Here is a 25,983-nt window from a genome sequence, read left to right as displayed (position 1 = left end):
GCCCCTTCCAGCTCTGTGATTCTGTGAGGGGGCGTGCAGATTTTCTGAACCTGGTTTGGCCTTCACAGCACTGATCTCTTCCAGGGTTCTGATGAGCAACTGAAAGGTGGCTAGAAGGCACCTCCTTCTGACATAACGAGGCGGCTGAGGCGAAGCTTGATTCTTTCTCCTTTCCCCTCCCAGCCCAGTTCACTCAGCTGTCCCAGCTGAGCCCCCAGGAGCGCATGACCCGGGAGCCCAATTTGCAGCAGAAGAAAGCATCGCTGGAGGCGTGGCTGCACCGCGAGGCCCAGACACTACAGCAGTATCGTGTGGTGAGCGCTGCTGCGCCTGACTCCTTGTTCCCCTTTCCCTCTCCCTGTGTAGCCTCATGCTGTGAGCTGGAGAAAGTCCAGAGGGATGGGGCAACCCAGAGGATTAGAGGGTTGGAGCCTCTTCCCTATGAGGAAAGGCTGAAGAGTTTGGGGGTTTTCAGTTTAGAAAAGAGACAAGTAGGGCTTTTTTGTATCAGGAACTCCTTTGCATATTAGGTCACATAGCCCTGATGTAGCCAATCCTCCAAGAGCTTACAGGGCTCTTATTCCAGGGCCTACTGCTAGCTCTTGGAGGATTGGCTACATTGGGGTGTGTGGCCTAATATGCAAAGGAGTGCCTGGTACAAAACAAGCCCTGGGAGAGCCAGTTTGGTGTAGTGGTTAAGTGTGCAGACTCTTATCTGGGAGAACCGGGTTTGATACCCCACTCCTCCACTTGCACCTGCTAGCATGGCCTTGGGTCAGCCATAGCTCTGGCAGAGGTTGTCCTTGAAAGGGCAGCTGCTGTGAGAGCCCTCTCCAGCCCCACCCTCCTCACAGGGTGTCTGTTGTGGGGGAGGAAGGTAAAGGAGATTGTGAGCCGCTCTGAGACTCTTCGGAGTGGAGGGCGGGATATAAATCCAATATCTTCTAAAGGAGGACATGATCAAGGTTTCCAAAATTATGATTGGGGTGGGGGAAGTGACATTTTTCTCCCTCTCCCAAAATACTGGAACTCGAGGGCATCCAATGAAGCTGATGGGCAGTAGGTTCAGGACGGACCAAAGGAAGTACTTCTTTACACAGCAAGGGATTAAAATGTGGAATTCGCTGCCGGAGGATGTCGTGATGGCCACAGGAATAAACAGCTTTAAAGGGGGATTAGAGAGATTCATGGAAGATGGGCCTCTCAATGGTTACTAGCCATGGTGCCTGAGGGGAACCTCCCCATTCAGAGGCAGAGTCCCAGAGCCAGGGGGCCACACCAGGGGAAGGCCTTGGCCTCTCTGCCCTGCTGATGGCCAAGCAGAGGAACTGGTTGGCCGCTTTGCCAGACAGGAGGCTGGACTGTTGGTCTGATCCAGTAGGGCTCTTCATATGTTCTTACGCCTTTGCTCGCTAACTCCCAATCTCGTCCTCCTCTTTCAGGAGCTGGCCGAAAAGCACCAGCAGACCCTGGCCCTGCTCCGCAAACAGCAGACGATCATCCTTGATGACGAGCTGATCCAGTGGAAGAGGCGGCAGCAGCTAGCGGGGAATGGCGGCCCCCCCGAGGGCCCTTTAGATGGTTTGCAATCGTGGTGGGTAGCAGTGAGATGGTGAAGAGGGCACTGAAAGCAAAAGAGGGGATGGGAGGTGGTCTCCCAGTTGACCTGCATGCCTTGTGCACAGTGGTACCATAAGAAATCTTCCCTCTAAGCTGGGTTAGTGTGAGCTGGCTCACAGTTTTCAGCCTCCGGCTCACACATTTTTGTCTTAGTTCAGGAAGGATGCCCCCAGAGCAAACTAATTGATGCAGTAGCTCACAACTTTAATGCCAGTAGGTCACAAAGTAGAATTTTTGCTCATAAGACTCCACAGCTTAGAGCAGGGTGTCAAACTTGCGGCCTGGGGGCCTCCAAGCAACTGGCTTACTTTGCCAGGCGCTCTCAATTGCGCAGTGGAGCTACTGAGCCAAGCCTCTCTTCCTTCAATTGGCTGAGGCTCCTCCCCCTCCTGGCCCCCTGGGGAAAAAGGAAAAGGGCCAGAGCTTCCTTTGCCCAGTTCCCTGGATCCCATGGGAGAGATACAAAGAAAACACCTTTATGACCAACAAGTCCTGATGTTTTAAGCTTGTTTTATTTTAAGTTGTTTAAAAAAACTTTGTGTTTGTTTGTGTCCTTTATAAAGTTTATATCTTTGCTACCTCATCTTAAACAGGTACGCACGTGGCCCGGCCCAACATGGCCTGGCCTGACAAAGTCAAATTTATGTCACATCAGGCCCCCAGAACAAATGGGTTTGACACTCCTGGCTTAGAGAAAGTATTGGCCATAAGAACAACTTTTATTCCAGTGTGGGGTTTTGTAAGTCAGCGCTCACTTGATTAATGCAGTTGCCCCACTGGACTTGTCTGAACCCAGCCAAGTTCTGCCTTCTCAGCAGTTTTTTTGTGGAGAACTGTAAGCCCCCATCACCATCCGTCTGTGTACAAGGCCACAAGAGTTTTGTGGTTAGTACAACAGCATCTGTCACTGTCTCATTTTCTGTTCCGCAGTCCCAGAGCTAACTCAGATTCAGGTTACATTTTTGGTTGATTCAGCATTTACAGCATTGCCCGTAAAAATAAACTGCGACCCCAAGCAGGTAATCAAATGAAAACACAATTATAGTGGCATGCAGTTAATATATCAAATAATTCAAAAGGGTCCTCTTGCTGTTTCGCATTTCTTTTTATAGCATCATTACAAGGCTGCATTAATGGGCAGCTTAGTTACTCTCCTATTGTGGCTGGAGGGTAGGTGTGAGTGAGCCCGGTTAGTACTTAGGGGTGCTATCACATTGCAGCCTTTCTGCGGAATCCTTTTTGCAGAATCCGTTAAAGAATCCTTTTTCCTGCTTTCAGCAGAACTGAAAAAGGTCGCTGCACTAAGAGACTGAAGATTTCCAAAAATGTTTACAGCATGGGGAAAGGAAAAAGGAAAGGTCCCCTGTGCAAGCACCAGTCGTTTCCGACTCCGGGGTGACGTTGCTTTCACAATGTTTTCACGGCAGACTTTTTACGGGGTGGTTTGCCATTGCCTTCCTCAGTCATCTACACTTTCCCCCCAGCAAGCTGGGTACTCATTTTACTGACCTCGGAAGGATGGAAGTCTGAGTCAACCTCGAGCCAGCTACCTGAAAACCCAGCTTCCACCAGAGACTGAACTCAGGTCGTGAGCAGAGCTTAGGACTGCAGTACTGCAACTTTAACACTCTGCACTGCCGCGTTGGGTGGGGAGCTAAATCTGTTTAGTTGATTTAACAACAGAAAATGCATCGTATATATATATCTTAGCCCAGGGGTGGCCAAACTTGCTAAATGTAAGAGCCACATAGAATAAATGTTAGATTTTTGAGAGCCGTAAGACATGAACACTCAGATGTTTGAGAGCTGGGAGGGAGGGAAGGAAGATTGAGGGGAGGGAGAGGTGGAAAGAAAGCAACTTTAACTTTGAATGCATTCTCCAGGCTGCCAGCTGACTTGGTTTGGAGAAGTGACAAATGCCTTCTCCAAGCTCCCTGATAGGGCAGTGGGGGCTTCAAGAGCCGAACAATATATGTGAAAGAGCCACATGTGGCTCCTGAGCCACAGTTTGATCACCCTTGACTTAGCCTATGAAATTGTATTTATTGGCATATTTAAGCTGTGTTGTCAGTTCAAAAAAGCAAATGCTTCACAGTGCCTTCCTAAACAGATTTATACCCATCAGTGGGCTTAGACGTAGTTCTGCTTAAGACGGCTGTGTTCGTTTTATACATCAACTTTGGAAATACACCAAGTACCAAAGTGACAGAGAAAGAATCCCCCACCGCTTTGGGGATTTGCGCGCACCGGAATCCAATCTAGTAGATTGCAGTGGCAGCCAGAAGCAGTACCTCTTAGCCACACTTTTTTTTCTTTTTAGTGCGCCATAAATCAGCTGTGGCTTGTCAGTGCTTTCCACCACTACCATGCACACGTATACTTTATCCAAAGCAAGGATGTGGTGAGCAGGGCTTTATTTTTTGAGCAGGAATGCACAGGAACACAGTTCCGGCTGACTTTGTGTCAGGAGGCGTGGCCTAATATGCAAATGAGATTCTGCAGGGCCTTTTCTAGAGGGAAAAACCCCTGTGTGAAACAATGGTGACATCAGAGTGTGGCCTAATACGCAAATAAGTTCCTGCTGGCTTTTTCTACAGAAAAAGCCCTGGTGGTGAGGATGTTTTGGCAGCCACCTGAACGTGCCTGGGAGATGCCTTCTGGACTGGACACCTCTCTTCATGGTCTCCTGACTCTCTCTTCTCTCCCCAGGTGCGAGAAGCTGGCCGAGATCATCTGCCAGAACCGGCAGCAAGTGCGTCGTGCCGAACACCTGTGCCAACAGCTGCCCATTCCCGGGCCTATTGAGGAGATGCTGGCGGACCTCAACAGTACCGTCACTGACATCATTTCTGCTCTGGTCACGAGGTAACCAGTCTGGGGGCAGACTGAATGTGCTTTTTGGGAGGAGTCTGAGGACAGGCATCCTGTAGATCAGGGGTGTCAAACATGCGGTCCAGGGGTCGAATCAGACCCCCAGAGGACTCCTATCAGGCCCCCGAACAACTGGCTCTCATCTGCTTCCTTCTCCCTCTCTCTTTGCAAGGCTTGCTCAATTGCACAGGAACTACAAAGCAAAACCTCTATCTTCTCCATTGGCTGAGGCTCCTCCCTTGGGGAGGAAGTGGGGGGGAGGCAGCGTTTGCTTTGCCAGACTCTCTCAATCACACAGCAGTGTTACTGAGCCAAGCCTCTCTTCCTTCTATTGGATCTTTCATTGTGTTTGTCTGTGTCCTTTATAAAGTTTATATCTCTGCTTCCTAATCTTAAATAGGTACACACGTGGCCCAGTGTGACATGGCCCAGCCTGACAAGGTCTCATTTATGTCAGATCCGGCCCTCATAACAAATGAGTTTGACACCCCTGCATGTAGATTGTTCAGTTCTGGTGAACTTTTTAGACCATCCTGTCTGTTTACAAACAGACACGTTTATTGAAACCTATCGGAAAATAGAGACCACATTAATAGCATACAGCTCTGACTGCAAGCATGTCGTTTCACGCTTACAAACCTGGACAGGTATTTTGACAGACTGAAAATCTAGTGGCACCTTGGAGACTGATAACACAGCTTAGCTTCCAAGATCTGATGAGATCAGGCTTGTCTGGGCTGTCCAAGTCAGGGCTACTGGGGAATTGTGTATGGGGCGGGTTGGGGCAGGGGACTAAAGGCTTGGTGTGAATTAAGCAATGAGTTTTAAAGTGTAAATCTCGAACTGAAAAGGAAAAAGGAAGAGCTGATGTAAAATGTGCAGATGTGAGTCCAACCATAGATCGAGAGAATTAGTATTTACACATGCTTGATGATGGAGGTCAGAATTTCAAACAGATAAACATATTTTAAAAGTGAAAAATAACTATTACCAGTATAGCCTCATAAAATATGTTAAGAACAGCCAGTTAAGATTTCCAAGAAGTGTATTAATTGTGGCAACTCCACACTAAAACTCCTATAGAGTTATTAGAGGTCATCATAATGACCACCCTGACCTGGACAGTCGGGCAGGCCTGATCTCATCAGATCTTGGAAGCTAAGCAGGGTCAACTTTGGCAAGTACTTGGATGGGAGACCTCCAAGGAATACCAGGGCCAGGACTCAGAGGCAGGCAATAATAAGTCACTTCTCTGAATGTCCACGCCCTTCTAGGGGTCACCAGAAGTCAGCCATGAATTCCAGGCATGCACAACACGCACACACACTCACAAAAAAGAAGAAATTGTAATAATTGAGGGGACCCAGGTCTCTTTTTAAGCCAGAATGACACGCAGTGTTTCATTAGTCAGATATTGTGACCCCATAAGGGGTATCTGTGTTTGGATTCAGGGCCTCCTTCAGAAGAAACAACAGGCTTGGATCTTTGCAACAAGCTCTGTGTAGGCTAGACAGTCTCTGTTATGGAGCTTCCTTCCTCTGCCGGCTCTTCTGATTGCACAAGGGCTTACTGAAAACCCTTGATCTTGTGCAAGAAGGAAGGGCTGCCACTTCCGGGCAGAGAATACCCAGTGCACACTGAACTCATTCACAGGATCCAGACCTCAGTACTTGCAGACATGCGGCTGGCTCCCCTGCTAATGTTGTAGTAATTAATTAATTATCCTATGGCGTTATGTGTGGAATACTTAGGAGATCCCAGGAGGGATTGTGTGGGTGCCGAAGCTGTAGTTCTTTTTGGCACCACTAGGTGGCGAGCTATGCTTTTTTTTTTAGGCAGAGGGTACTGTGACTTGCCTAGGGTCACCCAGTTGACTTCAAGTGGGGAAGCGGGGAATCGAACCCGGTTCTCCAGATTAGAGTCCGTTACTCTTAACCACCACACCGAACTGGCCCTCTAATGCGGTGTTACACCTGGAGAGCCCCAGCCCCTCATTTCCGGTCTCATGAGAAGGATTTTAGCACTCTTGCCAGGACCAGCCCTAGACTCTCTGACACCCTAGGCAATGCTAACTTCTGCTCCCCCCGACTGATAACATCACTGAGCCCCATGAGGGGACCACCCAATTTGGCGCCCCAGAAAGCCAGCGCCCTAGGTAATTGCCTAGTTTGCCTAGTGGCACGGCCAGCCCTAACCGTGACAAGAGAGCTGGGGGGTTCTGAGCGACAACAGCTAGTTATGTCGAGGGTGTTCCTTCCAGTTTTTCTGTGTGCTCATGGCTTCTTCTGTTTCTCTCCCCTTCTCCCTCCCCCTCCCTGTAGCACTTTCATTATTGAAAAGCAGCCTCCGCAGGTGCTGAAGACCCAAACCAAGTTTGCAGCCACCGTGCGGCTGCTGGTCGGTGGGAAGTTGAACGTGCACATGAACCCCCCCCAGGTGAAGGCCACCATCATCAGCGAGCAGCAGGCCAAAGCCCTGCTCAAGAACGAGAGCACTCGCAAGTATGTTCCTCGTCCCCACCCCACCCCCCTGTGCGTTGCAGGCAGCAAGGAAGATAAGGAACCAGAGAAGGCTGTGAGAGCAAAATGCTGAAATAAGTCAACGGGTCTAATTGTGTGAACTTAGTAGGAGAAAGCATTTAGCACTGCTAACATAGGGAGCAATATCCTCACGGGAGCTGTAGAGAAAAGTGTTTTCATTGATTTTTGCCAAGGCGTGATTTTGTAGAAAAAGAGGGCCAGAGCTCATTAGCACAACTCGTTTGCATATGCCATACACCGCTGACATCACCGGAAGGTGTACTGAAGTATATCAGGGGAGGGATGGTGGCTCAGTGGTAGAGCATCTGCTTGTTAAGCAGGAGGTCCCAAGTTCAATCCTCGGCATCTCCAACTAAAAAGGGTCCAGGCAAGTAGGCGTGAAAAACCTCAGCTTGAGACCCTGGAGAGCCGATACCAGTCTGAGTAGACAATATTGACTTTGAAGGACCCAGGACCAGATTCAGTATAAGGCAGCTTCATATGTTCATATATCAGCTCAGCATCTACCTTAAAATGCTTCTTGAATTATAATTGTCGTAGTAAAACCTTACTCCCATCCATTGTTCCCTCTAAGCTGAGTTCGTGTGAGCTGGCTCACAGATTTTTAGCTTCTAGCTCACACATTTTTGTCTTAGCTCAGGAAGGATGGCCCCAGAACAATCTAATTTATGCAGTAGCTCACAGCTTTAATACCAGTAGTGCACAAAGTAGAATTTTTGCTCAAAAGAGTCCGTAGCTTAGAGAGAGCATTGCTTCCCTCATACTTTTTAAATTACTTTCTCCTATGTGGCCAAAGTGCCATGATGAAGATTTCCATCTGTCTGCTTTAGATGTTTTGGTTATTTTCCCACTTTTTGTGGAGAAAAATATTAGAAAGTTTGTCAAATCTGAGAGTTCCGCAAAGTTCTCACAGGGGGTTTGAACAATGGAGCAAGTTTTGGGGAGGGGGGGGGGCAGGTAAGAAAGAAAGAGCACAATAAAATTTAGAGGTTCCGTAGCTCTGCTCCTGTGAGCTCCTGCCCAAAATGAGGCCTGAGGAAACAAGAATTTTTTTTCAAGGTTCAGCCCTTGGTCTCCAGTTTCTAAAGTTTGCTTCGGCGACTGCTCCTTTTCTGCTAACAGCCTGCTGCTCCCAACCCATGTGAGTTTTCCTTCCAGTGAAGCTGGCTGTTGACATTTTGTGCAATAGTTTACACTGTCTGTCAGCTTTCTCGTGAGGCATTAAGAGTGTTGGTGAATGTTCCAGGACATCATTATTGCTTACCCAGATTTTTGTTGGGGGCGGCAGGTAAGCCAGCAAAGAAGAAGAAGAAAGAAGATTTGTACTTTGTATATTTGAACAAGTTTCTTTGGTTAGGTTAGTGACCTGTAAATTAGTAAGATTCAGGTGGGTAGCCCTGTTGGACTGAAGCAGCAGAACAAAGCTTGAGTCCAGGGGCACCTTCAAGACCAACAAAGTTTTATTTGAGGCATAAGCTTTTGCGTGCATGCACACTTCGGTAGCTGGAGAAGTGTGCATGCACACAACAGCTTAGACTTTGAAAAGAAAAAAACTTTATTCGTCTGAAAGGTGCCACTGGACTCAAACTCATTACTTGAGTTCTGCACCTGATGAGGAAGTTTAGTAGTAAGGTGCTGAAATCTCCCCCGGCAAACTGGTTTACATCCTGCTAACTGCTGTTGCTTTCCTTTGGCAGCGAGAGCAGCGGCGATATCTTGAACAACTGCTGTGTGATGGAATATCACCAGGCAACTGGAACGCTGAGCGCGCACTTCCGCAACATGGTGAGAGATGGGGTGCCAATATTGATTCCTACCCTTGTTTTGCTGCTAACATATTCCTCTCTTTTTTTTCCCTGCTGAAAAGCATATTATTAATCATCCTGGATGGTTTTAAGAACAGCTAGATTGGAGTCCGGTGTAGCATCATAGCAACCGACAAAATTTTGTGGATATAAGCGTATGGGAGTTCAAGCTCCCTTTGTCAGATACGAGTTCCGGCTGATGTATCTGAGGAAGGGAAGGGAAGGGAAGGGAAGTCAAATATTTGTACACTCCAAATCTTGTTGGCCTCTAAGGCAGGGGTGTCACTCATTTGTTATGAGGACTGGATCTTGGAGGACTTGGAGAGCCAGTTTGGTGTAGTGGTTAAGTGTGCGGACTCTTATCTGGGAGAACCAGGTTTGATTCCCCACTCCTCCACTTGCACCTGCTAGCATGGCCTTGGGTCAGCCATAGCTCTGGCAGGAGTTGTCCTTGAAAGGGCAGCTGCTGTGAGAGCCCTCTCCAGCCCCACCCACCTCACAGGGAGTCTGTTGTGGGGGAGGAAGGTAAAGGAGTTTGTGAGCCGCTCTGAGACTCTTTGGAGTGGAGGGCGGGATATACCCTATTTGCTGGCGTATAAGACTACTTTTTTGCCCTGAAAAACATGCCTCCAAGTGCGGGGGTCGTCTTATACGCCGGGTGCACTTCAGTTGGGATAGACATAGCTGCCCATAGTGGCCTTCCGATGCTCGCCCGGTGCCCATAGTGGCCTCCCGATGCCCGCCCACCTCATTCTACATACCATCCAGTATCGTGCGTTATCCAGCGCGGCTGCGGCGAGCATCAGCAGCGAGACAGGGGTGCCAGCCTTTTCGGCGTGACCGGCCCGTTCTGCTCGGCGGGAAGCAGCGGTGCTCCGGCCCGCCCCTTGTCTAGGCAGAGCTCGCACATGCGCACTTGTGCACTAGTGCTGGTCACAGGGAGATGCAGGGGCGGGCCGGAGGCGCTGTGGTTGCACTGCGGCCGTACAATGGTGTGCGGAAGAGGGGGTAGTCTTATATGGCGAGTATATAACAAACTCTATATTTTGAGTGGAAATGTTGGGGGGTCGTCTTATACGCCGGCAAATACGGTAAATCCTATATCTTCTTCTTCTTCTGTCTTCATCTGACATAAATGCGACCTTGTCAGGCTGGGCCATGAGTGTCATAAAATGTAATTCCAGGTAGCAGAGATATAAACTTTATGGACACAGGCAAACCCAATTAACAATATCATTTTTTACTAAAAATACAAACAAAAGCAATTAACTTCTAGCCGTGAAAGCAACTGATTTACTGAGGGACCCACAAAAACCCAACAAATGTATTTAATCATTAAAGATTTTTAAAAAGACCCAACTTAAAATAAAACCTGCTTAAAACATTAGCACTTGTTGCTCTTAAAGGTGCTTTCTTTGTATCTCTCTGGTGAGATTCAGGGAACTGGGCAAAGGAAGCTCTGGCGCTTTCCTCCTTTCTCCAGGGGACCAGGAGCAGGGAGAGCCTAAGCCAATAGAAGGAAGAGAGACTTGGCTTAGTAGCTCTGCTGTGTGATTGAGAGAGCCTGGCAAGCAAGTTATTCCTCTCCCTGCCTGTCCTCCCTAAGGGAGGAGCCTCAGCCAATAGAGAAAATAGAGACATTGCTCTGTAGCTCCTGTGCTATTGAGCAAGCCTGGCAAAGCAAGCTGTCATGCAGAAAGAAGCAAGAGAGAGTGAGAAGGAAGCAGACAGCAGGTAGTTGCTTGGGGGCCTGATTCTGCCCTCAGGCCACATGTTTGACACCCCTGCTGTAAGGTGCTTCTGGATTGAATCCAGCTGTTTTAGTGTAGACCAACACAGATACTCTCTGAAAGTGGGTTCTGGGGGAAAGCTTTGTTGTGTATGGAAGCCAAGACACATCTCTGTAAGGCTGCCTCTAGTGCAGGGGTCCCCAACCCCCAGGCCCTGGACCGGTACCAGTCTGTGGCCATTACCAACCGGGCTGCGCAGCCTTGCTGCCCCCCTGTGGCACAATCTCACCAGCCCCCCCCCCCCCCACACACACACAGCACCTCCTCCTCCCTCCGTTTTTAGAGTGTTAAGGCCAGGGAAAGCACCTTCTGGGCTCTTTAAAGGCTCACACACACACCACCGATCAGTTGATCGGCGTGGGAAACCGTGGCAGCAGCGGCAAGCGACCCGCTTTCCAGGTCATCCTCCTACCTGTCCCCAAGTGGTTAATATTTCTTCCAGGCTCTTGATGATCTCTCTTCTCCCAGTCCTCCCATTATTCCCCATGCCTGTCGCCCTTATGCCTGTTCCCCATGCCTGTCGCCCAGCCAGTTTGGTGTAGTGGTTAAGTGCGCGGACTCTTATCTGCGAGAACCGGGTTTGATTCCTCACTCCTCCGCTTGCATCTGCTGGAATGACCTTGGGTCAGCCATAGCTCTGGCAGAGGTTGCCCTTGAAAGGGCAGCTGCTGTGAGAGCCCTCTCAACCCCACCCACCTCACAGGTTGTCTGTTGTGGGGGAGGAAGGGAAACGAGATTGTAGGCCGCTCTGAGACTCTGTCCTTGAAAGGGCAGCTGCTAGGAGAGCCCTCTCAGCCCCACCCACCTCACAGGGTGTCTGTTGTTGGGGAGGAAGGGAAAGGAGATTGTGAGCAGCTCTGAGGCTCTTGTCATTGAAAGGGCAGCTGCTGTGAGAGCCCTCTCCAGCCCCACCCACCTCACAGGGTGTCTGTTGTTGGGGAGGAAGGGAAAGGAGATTGTGAGCAGCTCTGAGGCTCTGTCCTTGAAAGGGCAGCTGCTGTGAGAGCCCTCTCCAGCCCCACCCACCTCACAGGGTGTCTGTTGTGGGAGAAGAAGATAAAGGAGATTGTAGGCTGCTCTGAGACTTTGATTTAGAGAGAAGGGCAGGGTATAAATCCGCGGTCTTCTTCTCCTCACAATGCAGTCACTGAAGCGGATCAAGCGTTCAGACCGGCGCGGCGCCGAGTCCGTGACCGAGGAGAAGTTCACCATCCTCTTCGAGTCGCAGTTCAGTGTCGGCGGCAACGAGCTGGTCTTCCAGGTGAAGACGCTGTCTCTCCCCGTCGTGGTGATCGTGCACGGCAGCCAGGACAACAACGCCACCGCCACGGTGCTGTGGGACAACGCGTTCGCCGAGCCGGGCCGGGTGCCCTTTGCCGTGCCGGACAAAGTCATGTGGTCCCAGCTGTGCGAGGCCCTCAACATGAAGTTCAAGGCCGAGGTCCAGAGCAGCCGAGGGCTCACCAAGGACAACCTGCTCTTCCTGGCCCAGAAGCTCTTCAACAGCAGCATCAACCACCTCGAAGAGTACAACAACATGCCGGTCTCCTGGGCCCAGTTCAACAGAGTAAGTCGGTGGGGGGCGGGGTGCTTTGGGAAGGAGCGGGATAGTGACTTGGCAGGGCAGAGTGGGAAGCGCTGGGGTCTGCAGGTCGGGTTGCCAACCTCCATGTGGGGCCTGGTGTTTTCTGAGAGCCACTTGGGTGTAGTGGTAAAGGGTGCAGACCCTTATCTGGGAGAACCGGGTTTGATTCCTCACTTCTCCACTTGCACCTGCTGGAATGGCCTTGGGTCAGCCATAGCTCTCGTAGACCTTCTTCCCCTCTAGTGGTTAAGGGTGCAGACTCTTATCTGGGAGAACCGGATTTGATTCCCCACTCCTCCACTTGCAGCTGCTGGAATGGCCTTGGGTCAGCCATAGCTCTCATAGACCTTCTTCCCCTGTAGTGGTTAAGTGTGCAGACTCTTATCTAGGAGAACCGGGTTTGATTCCCCACTCCTCCACTTGCACCTGCTGGAATGGCCTTGGGTCAGCCATAGCTCTTGTAGAGCTGTCCTTGAAAGGGAAGCTTCTCTCAGCCCCACCCACTTCACAGGGTGTCTGTTGTGGGGGAGGAAGGGAAAGGAGATTGTGAGGCCCCTCCTCCTCCTTCTTTTCCTTCTCCTTCTCCTCCTCCTTCCTGGAGTGGAAATTTATCTCCAGACTACAGAGATCAGTTCCCCATGGAGGAAACAGCCGCTTCAGAGGGTAGACTCTATGGAATCATGTACCCCCTGAGCTCATTTCCCTCCCCAAACTCTGCCCTCCCTGGGTTCCGCCCCAGAATTACTAGGCACTCTCCAGGAAGAAGTTGGCAACCCTATGTCTAAGCCTTTCCTACTCTCATCAGTGGCATGGCATAGTGGTTAATTATGTCCAACCAACCACTATTTGCCTGTCTCACAAAGGGTGGGCTTTTTTGAGGGTGAGGTGGAGGAGAGGAGAACGATGTGACGAGCTGTTTCAGATCCCCACTGGAGCAGGGTACAAATAATTTTTAAAAATCACTGCAGCTTTCCTCCCTGCCTGGCATTGCCTGGGGTGGATCCTACCATCCATTGAGCCATCTTTGAGGCCTTCAGCCAGCCTAAGGAACCTTCCTCCCCTTTAAGTGGCTTTTCCATTGGAGAAAGAGCCATTTAAGACCAAGGAAGGCTTTTTAGGCTGGAGGGCTACTCAGCTGATGGTTGGGTCCACGGCTGTTTACATCACAGGTTGTATCCTCAACTCTCCATTTTGAACATATATGAACATATGAAGCTGCCTTATACTGAATCAGACCCTTGGTCCATCAAAGTCAGTATTGTCTTCTCAAACTGGCAGCGGCTCTCCAGGGTCTCAAGCTGAGGCTTTTCACACCTATTTGCCTGGACCCTTTTTTGGAGATGCCAGGGATTGAACCTGGGACCTTCTGCTTCCCAAGCAGATGCTCTACCAGTGAGCCACCGTCCCTCCCCTCCATTTCTTGAAGTATTTATTCCACGTGAGGGAAGAGGAGGAACGTAGCTTAAGAACATAAGGAGGGCCCTGCTGAAACAGACCAGTGGTCTCCCACAGGGGCCAACCGGGTCCCCTGGAGGGCCAACAATTGGGTACAGAGGCTGAGGCCTTCCCCTGATAAGGAGAGCCCTGCTGGATCAGACCATCTAGTCCAATATCCTGTCTCACACAGGGGCCAACCAGTTCCTCTGGAGGACTCACAACAGGGCATAGAGGATGATGCCTTGCCCTGATAAGTACATCAGAAGAGCCCTGCTGGATCAGACCAATAGTCCATGTAGTCCAATATCCTGTCTCACACAGGGGCCAACCAGTTCCTCTGGAGGGCTGACAACAGGGCATAGAGGCTGAGGCCTTCCCCTGGTGTTGCCCCCTGGTTCTGGAGAGCCAGTTTGGTGTAGTGGTTAAGTGTGCGGACTCTTATCTGGGAGAACCAGGGTTTGATTCCCCACTCCTCCGCTTGCACCTGCTGGAATGGCCTTGGGTCAGCCATAGTTATCACAGAGGTTGTCCTTGAAAGGGCAGCTGCTGTGAGAGCCCTCTCCAGCCCCACCCACCTCACAGGGTGTTTGTTGTGGGGGAGGAAGGTAAAGGAGATTGTGAGCCGCTCTGAGACTCTTCGGAGTGGAGGGCGGGATATAAATCCAATATCATCTTCTTCTTCTTCTTCTCTGCACGTGGAGGTTCCCCTCTGTCACCATACCAGTAGCCATTGATAGACTTACCATCCATGAATCTATCTAATCCCCTTTTAAAGCCGTTTATTCCAGTGGCCACCGCAACATCCTCTGGCAGCAAATACCACATTTTAATCACTTTGCTGTGTAAAAAAGTATTTCCTTCTGTCTGTCCTGAACGCACCGCCCATCAGCTTCATTGGACGCCCTCGAGTTCTAGTATTTGGGGAGAGGGAGAAAAAAATTCTCTTTGTCAACTCTCCCCACTCCATGCATAATTTTATAAACCTCTGTCATGTCCCCCCCCCCCTTTGTCATCTCTTTTCTAAAATGAAAAGTCCCAGACTCTTCAGCCTTACCTTCGGACTCATCATCCTTTCCTCCTAGGGAAGGTGCTCCAGTCCCCTAATCTTCTTGGTTGCCCTCCTCTGTACTTTTTCTGGCTCTGCAATGTCAGCGGGGAAGCCCCAGCGACACTCTGGGAGTCAGACTTCTGTGGGACAACCAGTAACTCATTACCCAGCGTGGCGGGAAAGAATTGTTAGGAGTCCAGACTGTAATCGGGTCCATGTGTAAAGTCTGCATTTGCAAAAGTGAGCAGGTGACATGACCAGCTTGCCGGTTCAGAGTTCCAGCTTTGATTACCTCATTATATACTGACTTACTAGCAGATACAAATTGAGGTGTCTCTATACAGATTTTTAAAAATAAAAACAGTTTGGTTCAGAGAGTGGATCAAGTAGCAAATGTTGGGAGGCCAGCCTTGCCTCGTTGTTGCCCAGTAGGAGGAACGGAGACTTGAATTGTGTTTGACTTTCTAGCTCAGAGATGGTTCTCTCAACCACCACCCCACACCAGTTCTGAAAAGCTTTTGGAGGCTGGTGAGTTTCAGTCCAGGCTCAAGATAGACTTGTACAGAATAGGCCAGGTGAGCCGTTCACTTGGCTGCTGTGCTCACGTTTTGTGTGCTGTCGAAAACCTTCCGAAAGTAGCTTGCCTGCCTGCAAAACTCCAAAAATCAAAAACTGCGTACAAACAACGCTGCAGCTCTGTAATCAACCTTTCAGATACATCGTATGAAAACTCCACAATGTGCAGACAAAGCCCTTGCAATAGAACAATCTATTACGGTAGTAATGCCGTCCAATCAAAGAAGTCTTTCTTTTCAAATGGGTGGGTGTCCTAATGAAGCAGGTACGTTGTGCAGTAGCCTCCAAATCCATATATGGGCAGTTTTATGGAGGCGCAAACAGGAAAATATGTGTACCAATAACATATAGAAACAAAAATCACAAAAGAAAAGATAAAACAATACATTATATTACAACACTCACCTCTCAAGCAATTCTTACACACTCATATGATGCTTATATATAAGCATTTTTTTTTTGATTTTTTGATTTGGGGGCTATCCATTACTGTGTTTTCCTCCTATTCTTTTTGAGTAGCACTTGCAAAACTGGCATCAGGCTTTCTGTTATTTGCTTAAAGCATTTCTAGGACGAGTGCATTTGGGGCTTAGATTCAAAATACGTGGCTTGCACTTCCCTCTCTCTTCTTCTCCCTATTCTTGCTCTAAGGGCACACACAAATGACTTGCTCCCTGGAAAATGAACCTTCAGTCAATTGTTCAAATCCACAAAGGCCTGTAGACCATTTCCAGCAAGTCAGTGGTGTTCAGCTGGGTGATGCAGGCATGTCACACTTGTGATTAACAACTATACTTGTGAATTTGCCTAGCGCAAGGAGCGGGCATCCCATAAACCTTCATCACAGGATCATAGAATCATAGAGGTGGAAGGGACCTCCAGGGTCATCTAGTCCAACCCCCTGCACAATGCAGGAAACTCACAAATACCTCCCCCTAAATTCACAGGATCCTCATTGTGGTCAGATGGCCATCCAGCCTCTGTTTAAAAACCTCCGAGGAAGGAGAGCCCACCACCTCCCAAGGAACCCTGTTCCATTGAGGAACTGCTCTAACTGTCAGGAAGTTCTAATGTTGAGCCAGAAACGTTAATGATTTAATTTCAACCCCTTGGTTCTGGTCCTGCCTTCTGCGGCCACAGAAAACAATTCTGCACTATCCTCTATAGGACAGCCCTTCAAGTACTTGAAGATGGTGATCATATGACTTCTCAGCCTCCTCCTCTCCAGACTAAACATGCCCAGCTCCTTCAACCTTTCTTCGTAGGACTTGGCCTCCAGACCATTTTTGTTGGTCTTCTTTGGACCCATCCCAGCTTGTCTATATCCTTCTTAAAATGTGGTGCCAGAAACTGAACACAATTCTCCAGGTGAGGATGGATCGGAGGATGCATTTGCTACCTGGCTGCTGTGGCAGGACTTTGGGCAGAAGAGCAGGTGGAAATGTTTGGCTTTCTTTCTATCCCCCAGGAGAACCTTCCAGGGCGAAATTACACATTCTGGCAGTGGTTCGATGGGGTGATGGAAGTCCTGAAGAAACACTTGAAGCCGCATTGGAATGACGGGTAAGATCTCCCCTGCTTTTGCCTTCTAAGCTTCCCCAAGCTGTGTGTTTGTATGTGTGTGATGTGCTGTCAAGTTGGCAACCTTTTGAATTAACGACCTCCAAAATGTCCCATCATTAACAACATTGTTCAGGTCTTGCAAGCTGAAGGCTGTGGCTCCCTTGAGAGATTCAATCCACCTCTCTCTTCCTGCTGCCCAAGCCGCGATCCCCGGCCTTACCTCTCTTCCATTTTCCTCCCTCCCTCCAGGGCTATCCTAGGTTTTGTCAACAAGCAGCAGGCCCATGACTTGCTGATCAACAAGCCAGATGGGACCTTCCTTCTCAGGTTCAGCGATTCTGAGATTGGGGGCATCACAATCGCCTGGAAGTTTGATAACGGTGAGTTCCTTTCTGAGCCGAAAGAGTTGCACGCAGGCCTTAAATTCAGCAGGAGCTCACAGGAGCACAGCTCCTGAACCTGACAGCACCCCCTCCTCCCCATCTACCTACCTTGTCCATTGAATAGTAGGTGCAGCAATCCAACAATCCCTGGATTAGAAGAGCGGGCAGCCAGCCGGCCACCGGAGCTTTGCCATGCCCCCAGCAGCCCTCATTAACCCCTGGAGAAGCCCACACCACCCTTTCTCCACATCTTATGTGATTTTGGGCGGCGGGTGGCTTGCTGGCCTTTTGACTGTGGGGGGTGTGTGGCCAAGGAGAGCCCTAGGTGAGTGAGGCCTGCTGGGCTGGCTGCATCCCTAGCCAGTGCAAAAGGACCTCACTCATCCAGGGTTCTCCGTTGCTTTTGGCTAGTAGAGGGGGCAGCATTTGCGAATGAGTTATGCTAATGAGCTCCACCACCTATTTTTCTACAAAACGACCCCTGGTTACATGTTGCCCTTGACTGCTGCATATGGGCTAGATTGGGACCTTCCTTTCCGGAAACTATCTTTAGCGTGCACTGACCAAACAGTAACTCAGTAACTATGGGGGGGCGGGCCATGAGCCAGTTTGGTGTAGTGGTTAAGTGTGCGGACTCTTATCTGGGAGAACCGGGTTTGATTCCCCACTCCTCCACTTGCACCTGCTGGCATGGCCTTGGGTCAGCCATAGCTCTGGCAGAGGTTGTCCTTGAAAGGGCAGCTGCTGTGAGAGCCCTCTCCAGCCCCACCCACCTCACAGGGTGTCTGTTGTGGGGGAGGAAGGGAAAGGAGATTGTGAGCCGCTCTGAGACTCTTCGGAGTGGAGGGCGGATATAAATCCAATATCTTCTTCTATCTTCTTCTTCTGCCTAGGGCACCATGCCTTCTAGGGCCAGTTCTGACGTCACATTGTACGTTCATTTAACCTTTCTGTGTCGCAGTTAGTTGAAGAAAGGCATTCCTGTTTCTCTTCCCCTCCTGCCCATTTCCTCACATTCAGCTCATCATATGGCACATTACAACCAATCTGCAGTAGCAGTCGCAAAATACAGTGCTTTGCCCTTAACCTGTGCCATCGTCTTGCTCTGGTGTTGGAGCATGTCTCGTTCTTTGATTGATGGGCTCTCCTTGCTGTCGCTTCCTTTGACTTTGCGATGCTTTGGGGTTTTGCAGCGGAAAGGATGTTCTGGAACCTGATGCCCTTCACCACGCGCGATTTCTCCATCCGCTCCCTGGCAGACCGCCTCGGGGACCTCGCTTACCTCCAGTACGTGTACCCTGAGCGTCCCAAGGAGGAAGTCTTTTCCAATACTATACTCCTGTCCTCGGTGAGTCTCTAGCACCTGGAGAACTTCATGGACTTTTTCCAGCTGTTGTCCGTTCTAAGTATATTTTGATTTCTGCAAAGCTCCAGGAGAGAAGTCTAGGAGCCTGTGTCACTCCACCATCACTGGAGTTAACATTGTCTTAGTTGCACTGCTGTAAATGCAGTGGAATTTCTTTCAGAATGTATTAACAGCTGGGCTTTTTTGGGAGCAGGAACACAGTTCCGGCTGGCTTGGCATCAGAGGTGTGTGGCCAAATATGCAAATTAGTTCCTGCTGGGCTTTTTTGTGTGTGAACAATGGTGACATCGGGGTGTGGCCTAATATGCAAATGAGTTCCTGCTGGACTTTTTCCTACAAAAAAACTGATTAACAGTGTCGTAGCTAAAACCGTAGAAGGGACATGCAATTAATATGCACATAATGGCTCATTTGGTGTCATTTTCCATGTGTAAATTATTTTGACAGGCCTTTAGCATCTAAACCAGGAGAGGACTGCCGCCTTACACTGTTAAGAAATTACAACTATGGGATCACTGTTAGGAAGGAAGATCCCGCCTTTACTGTATGTTGTATTTAAACAGCACCATAGGAGATTGTAAGCCAGAAGGGCGGGGTATAAATCTGTAGTCTTCTTCTTAAGATTTTTTAGGTGCTTCATTTCAGGTTTTTTGGAGGGGGGAGTTGTTGTCGTATCCTTGTTTGTAAACTCAAAACATTGCGCTGAGCAGGGTGGGGAGTGGCTTCATGATTGCCACAGGGATCAGCCAGTAGTATTTTGTACAGTGGATTTGTGCTGAAAATCGAAAGGACTGGTTTCTCCTGGGCTCGGTTGAAGTTTGAATGCCTGCGCGTAAAGGGGATGAAGGTGGACTCGCCACTCAAGGTTCCTACATCTGTATGCAGACTAAGAAAAGCTGACTCCTCCCACTCTTCGGCGGTGCCTGTGACTCTGGAGCAACAAAGAGCTTGCCCAGCCCTATGCCATAACTCTGAATGGGTATTTTGTTTTTGTCTGTCTCCTACAGCAAAGGCCGTGGACGGATATGTGAAGCCACAAATCAAGCAAGTTGTGCCAGAGTGAGTGTCATGGCGGGGGGGGGGGGGGCGGGTAGTACAAAAGGAGTGGGAGGCTGTTAGTGGTGGCAGGGAAGATATCCCCTCCCCCAAAAATGGGCTGCACCCAGCAATGTGCCATCAGGACCAAAAGGGGGGAAATGCCAATTGATGATTGATTGATTGCTGTACAAGGTCCTTATGACTTTTGCTGTGCAAGCTTCATCAAGGGACAGTTTGCTGTGGATAGTCCCAGCACTGGGCAAATGCTCTGATCCCCCTGACGAAACCTGCCCAGCAAAATGTGTAGGGACTTTGCAGAAGAATAAATCAATCCGCTACCACCTGGCATTCTTTTCCTTTTTGTTCTGCTTTTAGCCAAGCGTATTGATGGAACTCTCTGTCTGGGGCAAGTGATGCTCTGTCTTCTTAGTGCTTTGGTGGGGGGGCACAGTGGGAGGGCTTCTAGTGTCCTGGCACCTGGGTTTTGGCCAGTGTGATACAGAATGTTGGACTGGGATGGGCCATTGGCCTGATCCAACATGGCTTCTCTTATGTTCTTAAGTTGTTCCCATGTGGGCTACCATCTCTCCGAGTCTTTCCTTCGAGAGTTCCACCTTTCATATCAGCCATTTGTTCTGCCTTCTATCCTGAGGAAGGGAGCCAGTGACTTCAAGGAGACACTCTGTGGGTCTCGCTGGGTCTGAGCCTCAGGAATCTGCATTAGGATTCACAGTTTTAAAACCTCGAAACAAACCGAGGGGACCGACGTCTGCGTCTCGCTGGCATCGGCTCAGAAAGAGAAGGGATTGTTGACATGAGAAGAGAAGGTCTTTGTTAGGATCAAGAGGTTGCAGTCTTGATGACCAGGTTGCAGTTTTGATGCTCCTCCCAGCATTTGATCTCTTTTTGTACCAGTGTCTGTCCTTTCTGCTCCACATTATTTTGGGGATTGGGGGAGTTTGGCAGCTTCAGGTATAGCCAGGGAAGGATGCTGCAAAAGCAGGGTTTGGAAACGCAGGAGCTCCCTAAGTCACACGTAGATGGGTAATTGGGCTGGAATCATCACTCAACTGCCCCGGCATGAAAGGTACTGCCTGGAAGGGATGGTGTTTCGTGCCCACCAGAACCTTGTGGGAAGGGGAGGGATGCCTAAGTTGTTCAGCATAGATGGACTGTCACTGTTGAGATAGAGCAAAAGGTTTGCTGAGCTTACCTGAACTTAGAGGAAGGCCCAAGGAGGGTGGGCGTGGAGACGTGTCCCTAGTCTCTTACGTGCAGTGCCCCTTGAGGGGACGAGGGACCAGTGCAGCAAGATCCCCAGTTTGGTGTAGTGCTTAAGTGCACGGAGTCTTATCTGGGAGAACCGGGTTTGATTCCCCACTCCTGCACATGCAACTGCTGATGTGACCTTGAGTCAGCCACAAGTTCTCACAGAGCTGTTCTCTCAAAAGCAGTTTCTGTCAGAGCTCTCTCAGCTTCACTGATCTCGCTGGGTGACTGTTGGGGGAAGGGGGAGGGAAAGGTGATGGAAAGAAAAGTGATGGAAAGAAAGGGGAGGGACGGTGGCTCAGTGGTAGAGCATCTGCTTGGGAAGCAGAAGGTCCCAGGTTCAATCCCTGGCATCTCCAAAAAAGGGTCCAGGCAAATTGGTGTGAAAAACCTCAGCTTGAGACCCTGGAGAGCAGGGGAGGGATGGTGGCTCAGTGGTAGAGCATCTGCTTGGGAAGCAGAAGGTCCCAGGTTCAATCCCTGGCATCTCCAACTAAAAAGGGTCCAGGCAAATAGGTGTGAAAAACCTCAGCTTGAGACCCTGGAGAGCAGGGGAGGGATGGTGGCTCAGTGGCAGAGCATCTGCTTGGGAAGCAGAAGGTCCCAGGTTCAATCCCTGGCAACTCCAAAAAAGGGTCCAGGCAAATAGGTGTGAAAAACCTCAGCTTGAGACCCTGGAGAGCCGCTGCCAGTCTGAGAAGACAATACTGACTTTGATGGACCGAGGGTCTGATTCAGTATAAGGCAGCTTCATGTTCATATGTTCAAAGCCGCTCTGAGACTCATCCGGGTAGTGAAGGACAGGGTATAAATCCAGTCTCTTCTTCTAACCCTTCTGATGTGTGTCTCGCTCTGTTGCAGGTTTCTCCCCACTTCCGGGGACTCTTCAAGCGGAGGGCCTTCTTACATGGATCAGTCCCCGTCCCCAGCTGTCGCCTCCTCCCACTACAACTTATATCCACAAAAGTAAGTCAGGGAGAATCTGCCTTGGCTCTCTGCCTCGGCTACAGAAGTGGGTCAGGCTTTATGAGTGGGAGGAAATTAAAAAGAAAAGGGGGGGAGGAAAGGGGGACTTAACCCAATCAGATACCTGAAAGGTTAGTTGCATACAAAGTAGAGGGCCAATAAATTGTAATTTTAACTTATTTTAAAAATGCATGTATTATCATTTAATTAACAGTTACAGGCCCAGTCGTAGCCTCAATGCAGAATAAAAGTGTACAGTATACGCGGGTGGGTTCTGTTGCGATGGGACGCTTTTTGGCCAAAGTGGCCTTCTTCAGAGGTCAAGCAATATTTGTACTTATAGGCTCAGTGGTACAATAATGAGACAATAAATAAATCCGTGTAGGACCAAAAACGGAGCTTGTGCATACAGTCAATTGATGCAAGGCCTAGAAAATATTGGGGAGGCCTCACGGAGTATGCGTCATGGTCAGGTATATATGTCCTGAGTAATATGACCGTTATATGCCTTCCTGTTTTGGTCCAGAAGATACATTCAAATCAGAGCCAATGTATGAAAATTTTGTGCAGGCTTGATATTATTCAGGACATAGATATCTGACCATGACACAAGGTAATGCTCCATGAGGCCTCCCCAGTATTCTTAGGCCTTGCATCAATTGAGTGCATCTGTAAAGCTCCTTTTTGGTCCTACATTGATATATTTATTGACTTGTATCATTGAGTCTGTATGTACAAATATTGCTTGACCACTGAAGAAGGCCACTTTGAGAGGAAATTAAACCTGGATCGATTCCTCACTAGCAGTTGCTCTGCCCTCGGGCTTCTGCTTTCCCTGGCTCACACAGTCAATTCCCCACCAGTTGCTGTGCAGGCACATTTTGACCTGCAGTTTCCCTCCAGTTTCCCCTGCGGTTTCTTGCTCTCCAAAAAACAAGAGCAAGAAACTGAAGGGAATTGGAGGGAGCCGCGGATCAAAATGCACCTGCGCAGCAACTAGTGGGGAATTGATCGCTGGACCTGGGAAAGCAGAAGCCCAGGGGTGGAGTAACTGCTAATGAGGAGTCGTTACTGATCTTTCCCACACTACTGTTCCAGTAGCTCCTCCTTTCCTGCTCTGAAACAAACGTTTTATTAAGCTCTTATTTCTTCCCAACTCGATCTTTCAGCTCCCTGGATTTGAACTAGGAGCTCTCAGATTTCTAGCCTTCTGGTTCCTTAAATGGCCTGTGAGTTCATAGGGCAAAGCATTGCAAGCAATCCAGCCCCTTCGGCTGCACCCACTCCCCACCTGCCTTCTCCTTAACCTGTTACCTCTGCACAGCAAAAATGAAGGGATCTGAGATGGTAGAGCAGGCTGTGCTATTTTTAATGCTCCTTGATTCCTTTTATAGCACCCTGCCTGTAGAAAACTAGCATATGAAGTGGAGGTGGGGGCTTCATATTAGATCTCAGCTTGCAGCACTTGTTTGCACAAGAGGGAATTAGAAACAAACAGCATCCCCCCAAGATCAGTCACAAGTGGCACAGTCCATTCTAATTCCTCAGGAACCTCATTCTGCTGAAAGCATAGATCTGCCCTTCGCACAGTTACTTTATAGAGCGCAATCGAATATTCCCGTACCCTCCCTAATCCTCCCCTCCAGCCACAGGGGTTTTTAAAGAAAAGGCCCAGCAGGAACTCATTTGCATACTAGGCCACACCCCGTGACACCAAGCTGGCCGGAACTGCGTTCCTGTGCATTCCTGGTCAAAAAAAGCCCTGCCTCTAGCCAGTTGCACAGAGGCCACAATGCTGTCTTCAGTACTTGCTCTGTCCTCAGTACTTCCCTATCTCACAGCAGCTTTCCCAACATCTTAGATTTTCTGGTAGTGAGAGGAGATAAATTCTTTGATCCAGACAGTGTAGCCTTGCAGCCTACCCTGACCTTTTAGACCAATGTGGAACTGAGCTTACCTGTTCCACCTTCCTCCCATTAACCCTGCAGATCATGAGGGCGCAGACTCAATGTTCCCTCTAAGCTGCAGAGTCTTGTGAGCAAAAATTCTACTTTGTGAGCTGCTGGCATGAAAGTTGTGAGCGACTGCATCAATTATTGTGCTCCGGGGCCATTTTTCCTGAGCCAAGACGAAAATGTGTGAGCTGGAGGCTAAAAATCTGTGAGCTAGCTCATGCTAACTCAGTTTAGAGGGAACACTGACACAAAGAACTTGTCAGGAATGCCCGTGGCTTTTTCATAAATAGCGGTCCTGATTCTGCTAGAGGAGAAGCAACTCGTTGCCTGCCCCTGAACCGTAGGCCAAACCGATTCACGCCTCTCCTTTCCCTCCATTCTCCAGCCACGACTCCGTCCTGGATACTGAAGGGGAGTTCAATCTAGATGACTCGATGGACGTGGCGCGGCACGTGGAGGAGCTTCTGAGGCGCCCGATGGATAGCCAGTGGATCTCACATCCGCAGTCATGACCCCTCCTCCCCTCCCCTGGAGAGACCGTACACAGACTGTGAAACGTGGGATGGGCGGGGCGCTTCTGACTGGGAGCGCAGCCACCGCTGCAGCAGTCGGGGGGAGTGTTACCTCACCCCCCCAGGGAGGCAGGCAGGCTCACCCTGCTCTGTGTGAGGGGGTGTCCGAAGGGCAAGTGGGTGTTGTCTCTCCACTTGCCTGTGTACAAAAAGCAGTGACGTGTATGGCTTGGTTTTCCCGTCTGCTCTTCTGAGAGGCCTTCCACCCCTCGGGCCTTCTGCTTCTGCACACCACAAGCTACTGCCAAGCTATTGTTTTTTGAGGTTCATTTGTGCCGAGAATCATTCCCTACCCTCCTCTTCGTTGAATTTCAACACGCTGCCGTCCTTTACCCAGAAGCCTTTGGGGCCTTTTGTGGGCGGGGGAAAGGCGCTGCGCTGTGGAGGAGACGTAGGCCTTATTTGAAGTTTTTGTGTGTGTGTGGTAAACTCTTTACCTTGTGTCTGATGTTTGGTTCCCCCCCCCCCCCCTCAGTTGTGCCCTGGATAAACGGTGTGCATTGCCCACATACAGCTTGTGTTCCCTGTGCTCAAGCTCTTGTGTGGTATGTGCCAAAGGCACTGACTCTGTGGAAGACCTGCTTCTAATTGGACACCTTAGACGCACAAGCCTGGTCACCCCAGTGGTCCTCTGGGCTGACAAGGCCCCCCCACGTTGTCGTTTGTCGTCCCCCTCCCCCGTTTCCCTCTCTTTTGGCCTTGTCGCAAAATAACCGCTAGCCTCTTCACTCCTGCCACTAGCACCTCTGGCTTTCGTTGTATCTCACTTTTTACTCCCCGGGTAGCCCAAGTTCAGCAGATTGAGAGTGGGGTGTTTTTTTTTCTTTCTTTCTTGTCTCTCTTAAAAACATATAATATGAAAGCCAAGTGCAAAATTAACATCGGAAATAATAATGGTTCTCTTAAGTGAGGGGTGGGGGGATGACTCCAGGAGCGAGTTCCGGAGTTCCCTTGCTGGGTTTAAACCGAAAGGGATGGACGCCCGGAGTACAGAAACAGAGGCGCGGGGACAAATCCTGCCTGTTCCGCTTGTCTCCGCCTTCTCTCTCCCACTTCCGCCCCTCATCCGGCCGGAGAAGAACTGCTCCCTCCAAGCATTATTTTTATACCTGCTAGTCAATAAAGTTCAGACTTATTTTAGCACAAAACCGTGGGTTTCTCACATGTATGCGTGTGTTCGTTCAGTGGAATGATCTGTCCTTCAGCTCAGCCAGCACTGTGTTTTGTAGGACGGGGAAGTGTCTAAACAGGTCCATGACAAAGCTGTCCTACTGCTGACCCGTTTGGGGGGGCGGGATTTTGTATATTTGTGCATATGTGTTTGCACCTGGAAGTCATGTCGATTTCTGGTGACTGACCCCTACTGTGGGCCTGGAGGATATTCAGGGAGGTGGCTGAACAGAGCCTGCCTCTGCCTCTTGACTGGGTATTCCAGGGAAGTCTCCCATCCAAGTACCAACCACAATCACCCCGCTTAGCTTCTGAGATCTGATGAAATCAGGCTTGCCTGGGCTACCCAGATCAGGGTCTGTTGGGTTTTAACATTCACATTTTCTTGCTCGAGTCTAGTGGGGTGACTGTTTGGGGAGGTTGAGAGCA

General features: G+C 49.7%; 1 protein-coding gene and 1 non-coding gene across 2 annotated transcripts in view; both read left to right on the top strand.

Moving 5' to 3' along the window:
* The window catches only part of LOC132583972 (signal transducer and activator of transcription 5B-like), a 93,426-nt gene extending 67,904 nt beyond the window's left edge, over positions 1-25,522 (top strand). The window contains 13 exon segments of the mRNA XM_060255732.1: positions 184-314; positions 1,443-1,594; positions 4,330-4,485; positions 6,813-6,992; positions 8,729-8,816; positions 11,771-12,193; positions 16,741-16,835; positions 17,085-17,215; positions 18,412-18,543; positions 18,546-18,566; positions 19,592-19,643; positions 21,753-21,857; positions 24,198-25,522. Coding sequence (XP_060111715.1) covers positions 184-314; positions 1,443-1,594; positions 4,330-4,485; positions 6,813-6,992; positions 8,729-8,816; positions 11,771-12,193; positions 16,741-16,835; positions 17,085-17,215; positions 18,412-18,543; positions 18,546-18,566; positions 19,592-19,643; positions 21,753-21,857; positions 24,198-24,324 — 1,793 coding nt within the window. The 3' untranslated portion in view covers positions 24,325-25,522.
* Positions 7,308-7,382, top strand: TRNAN-GUU (transfer RNA asparagine (anticodon GUU)). Its single transcript has one exon. It is a non-coding gene; the product is annotated as a tRNA-Asn (tRNA).
* Positions 25,523-25,983: the final 461 nt, after the last annotated feature.

Source organism: Heteronotia binoei, chromosome 15 (genome assembly GCF_032191835.1).
Source record: "Heteronotia binoei isolate CCM8104 ecotype False Entrance Well chromosome 15, APGP_CSIRO_Hbin_v1, whole genome shotgun sequence".
NCBI lineage: Eukaryota > Metazoa > Chordata > Lepidosauria > Squamata > Gekkonidae > Heteronotia > Heteronotia binoei.
This window is presented reverse-complemented; position numbering and strand designations above follow the sequence as displayed.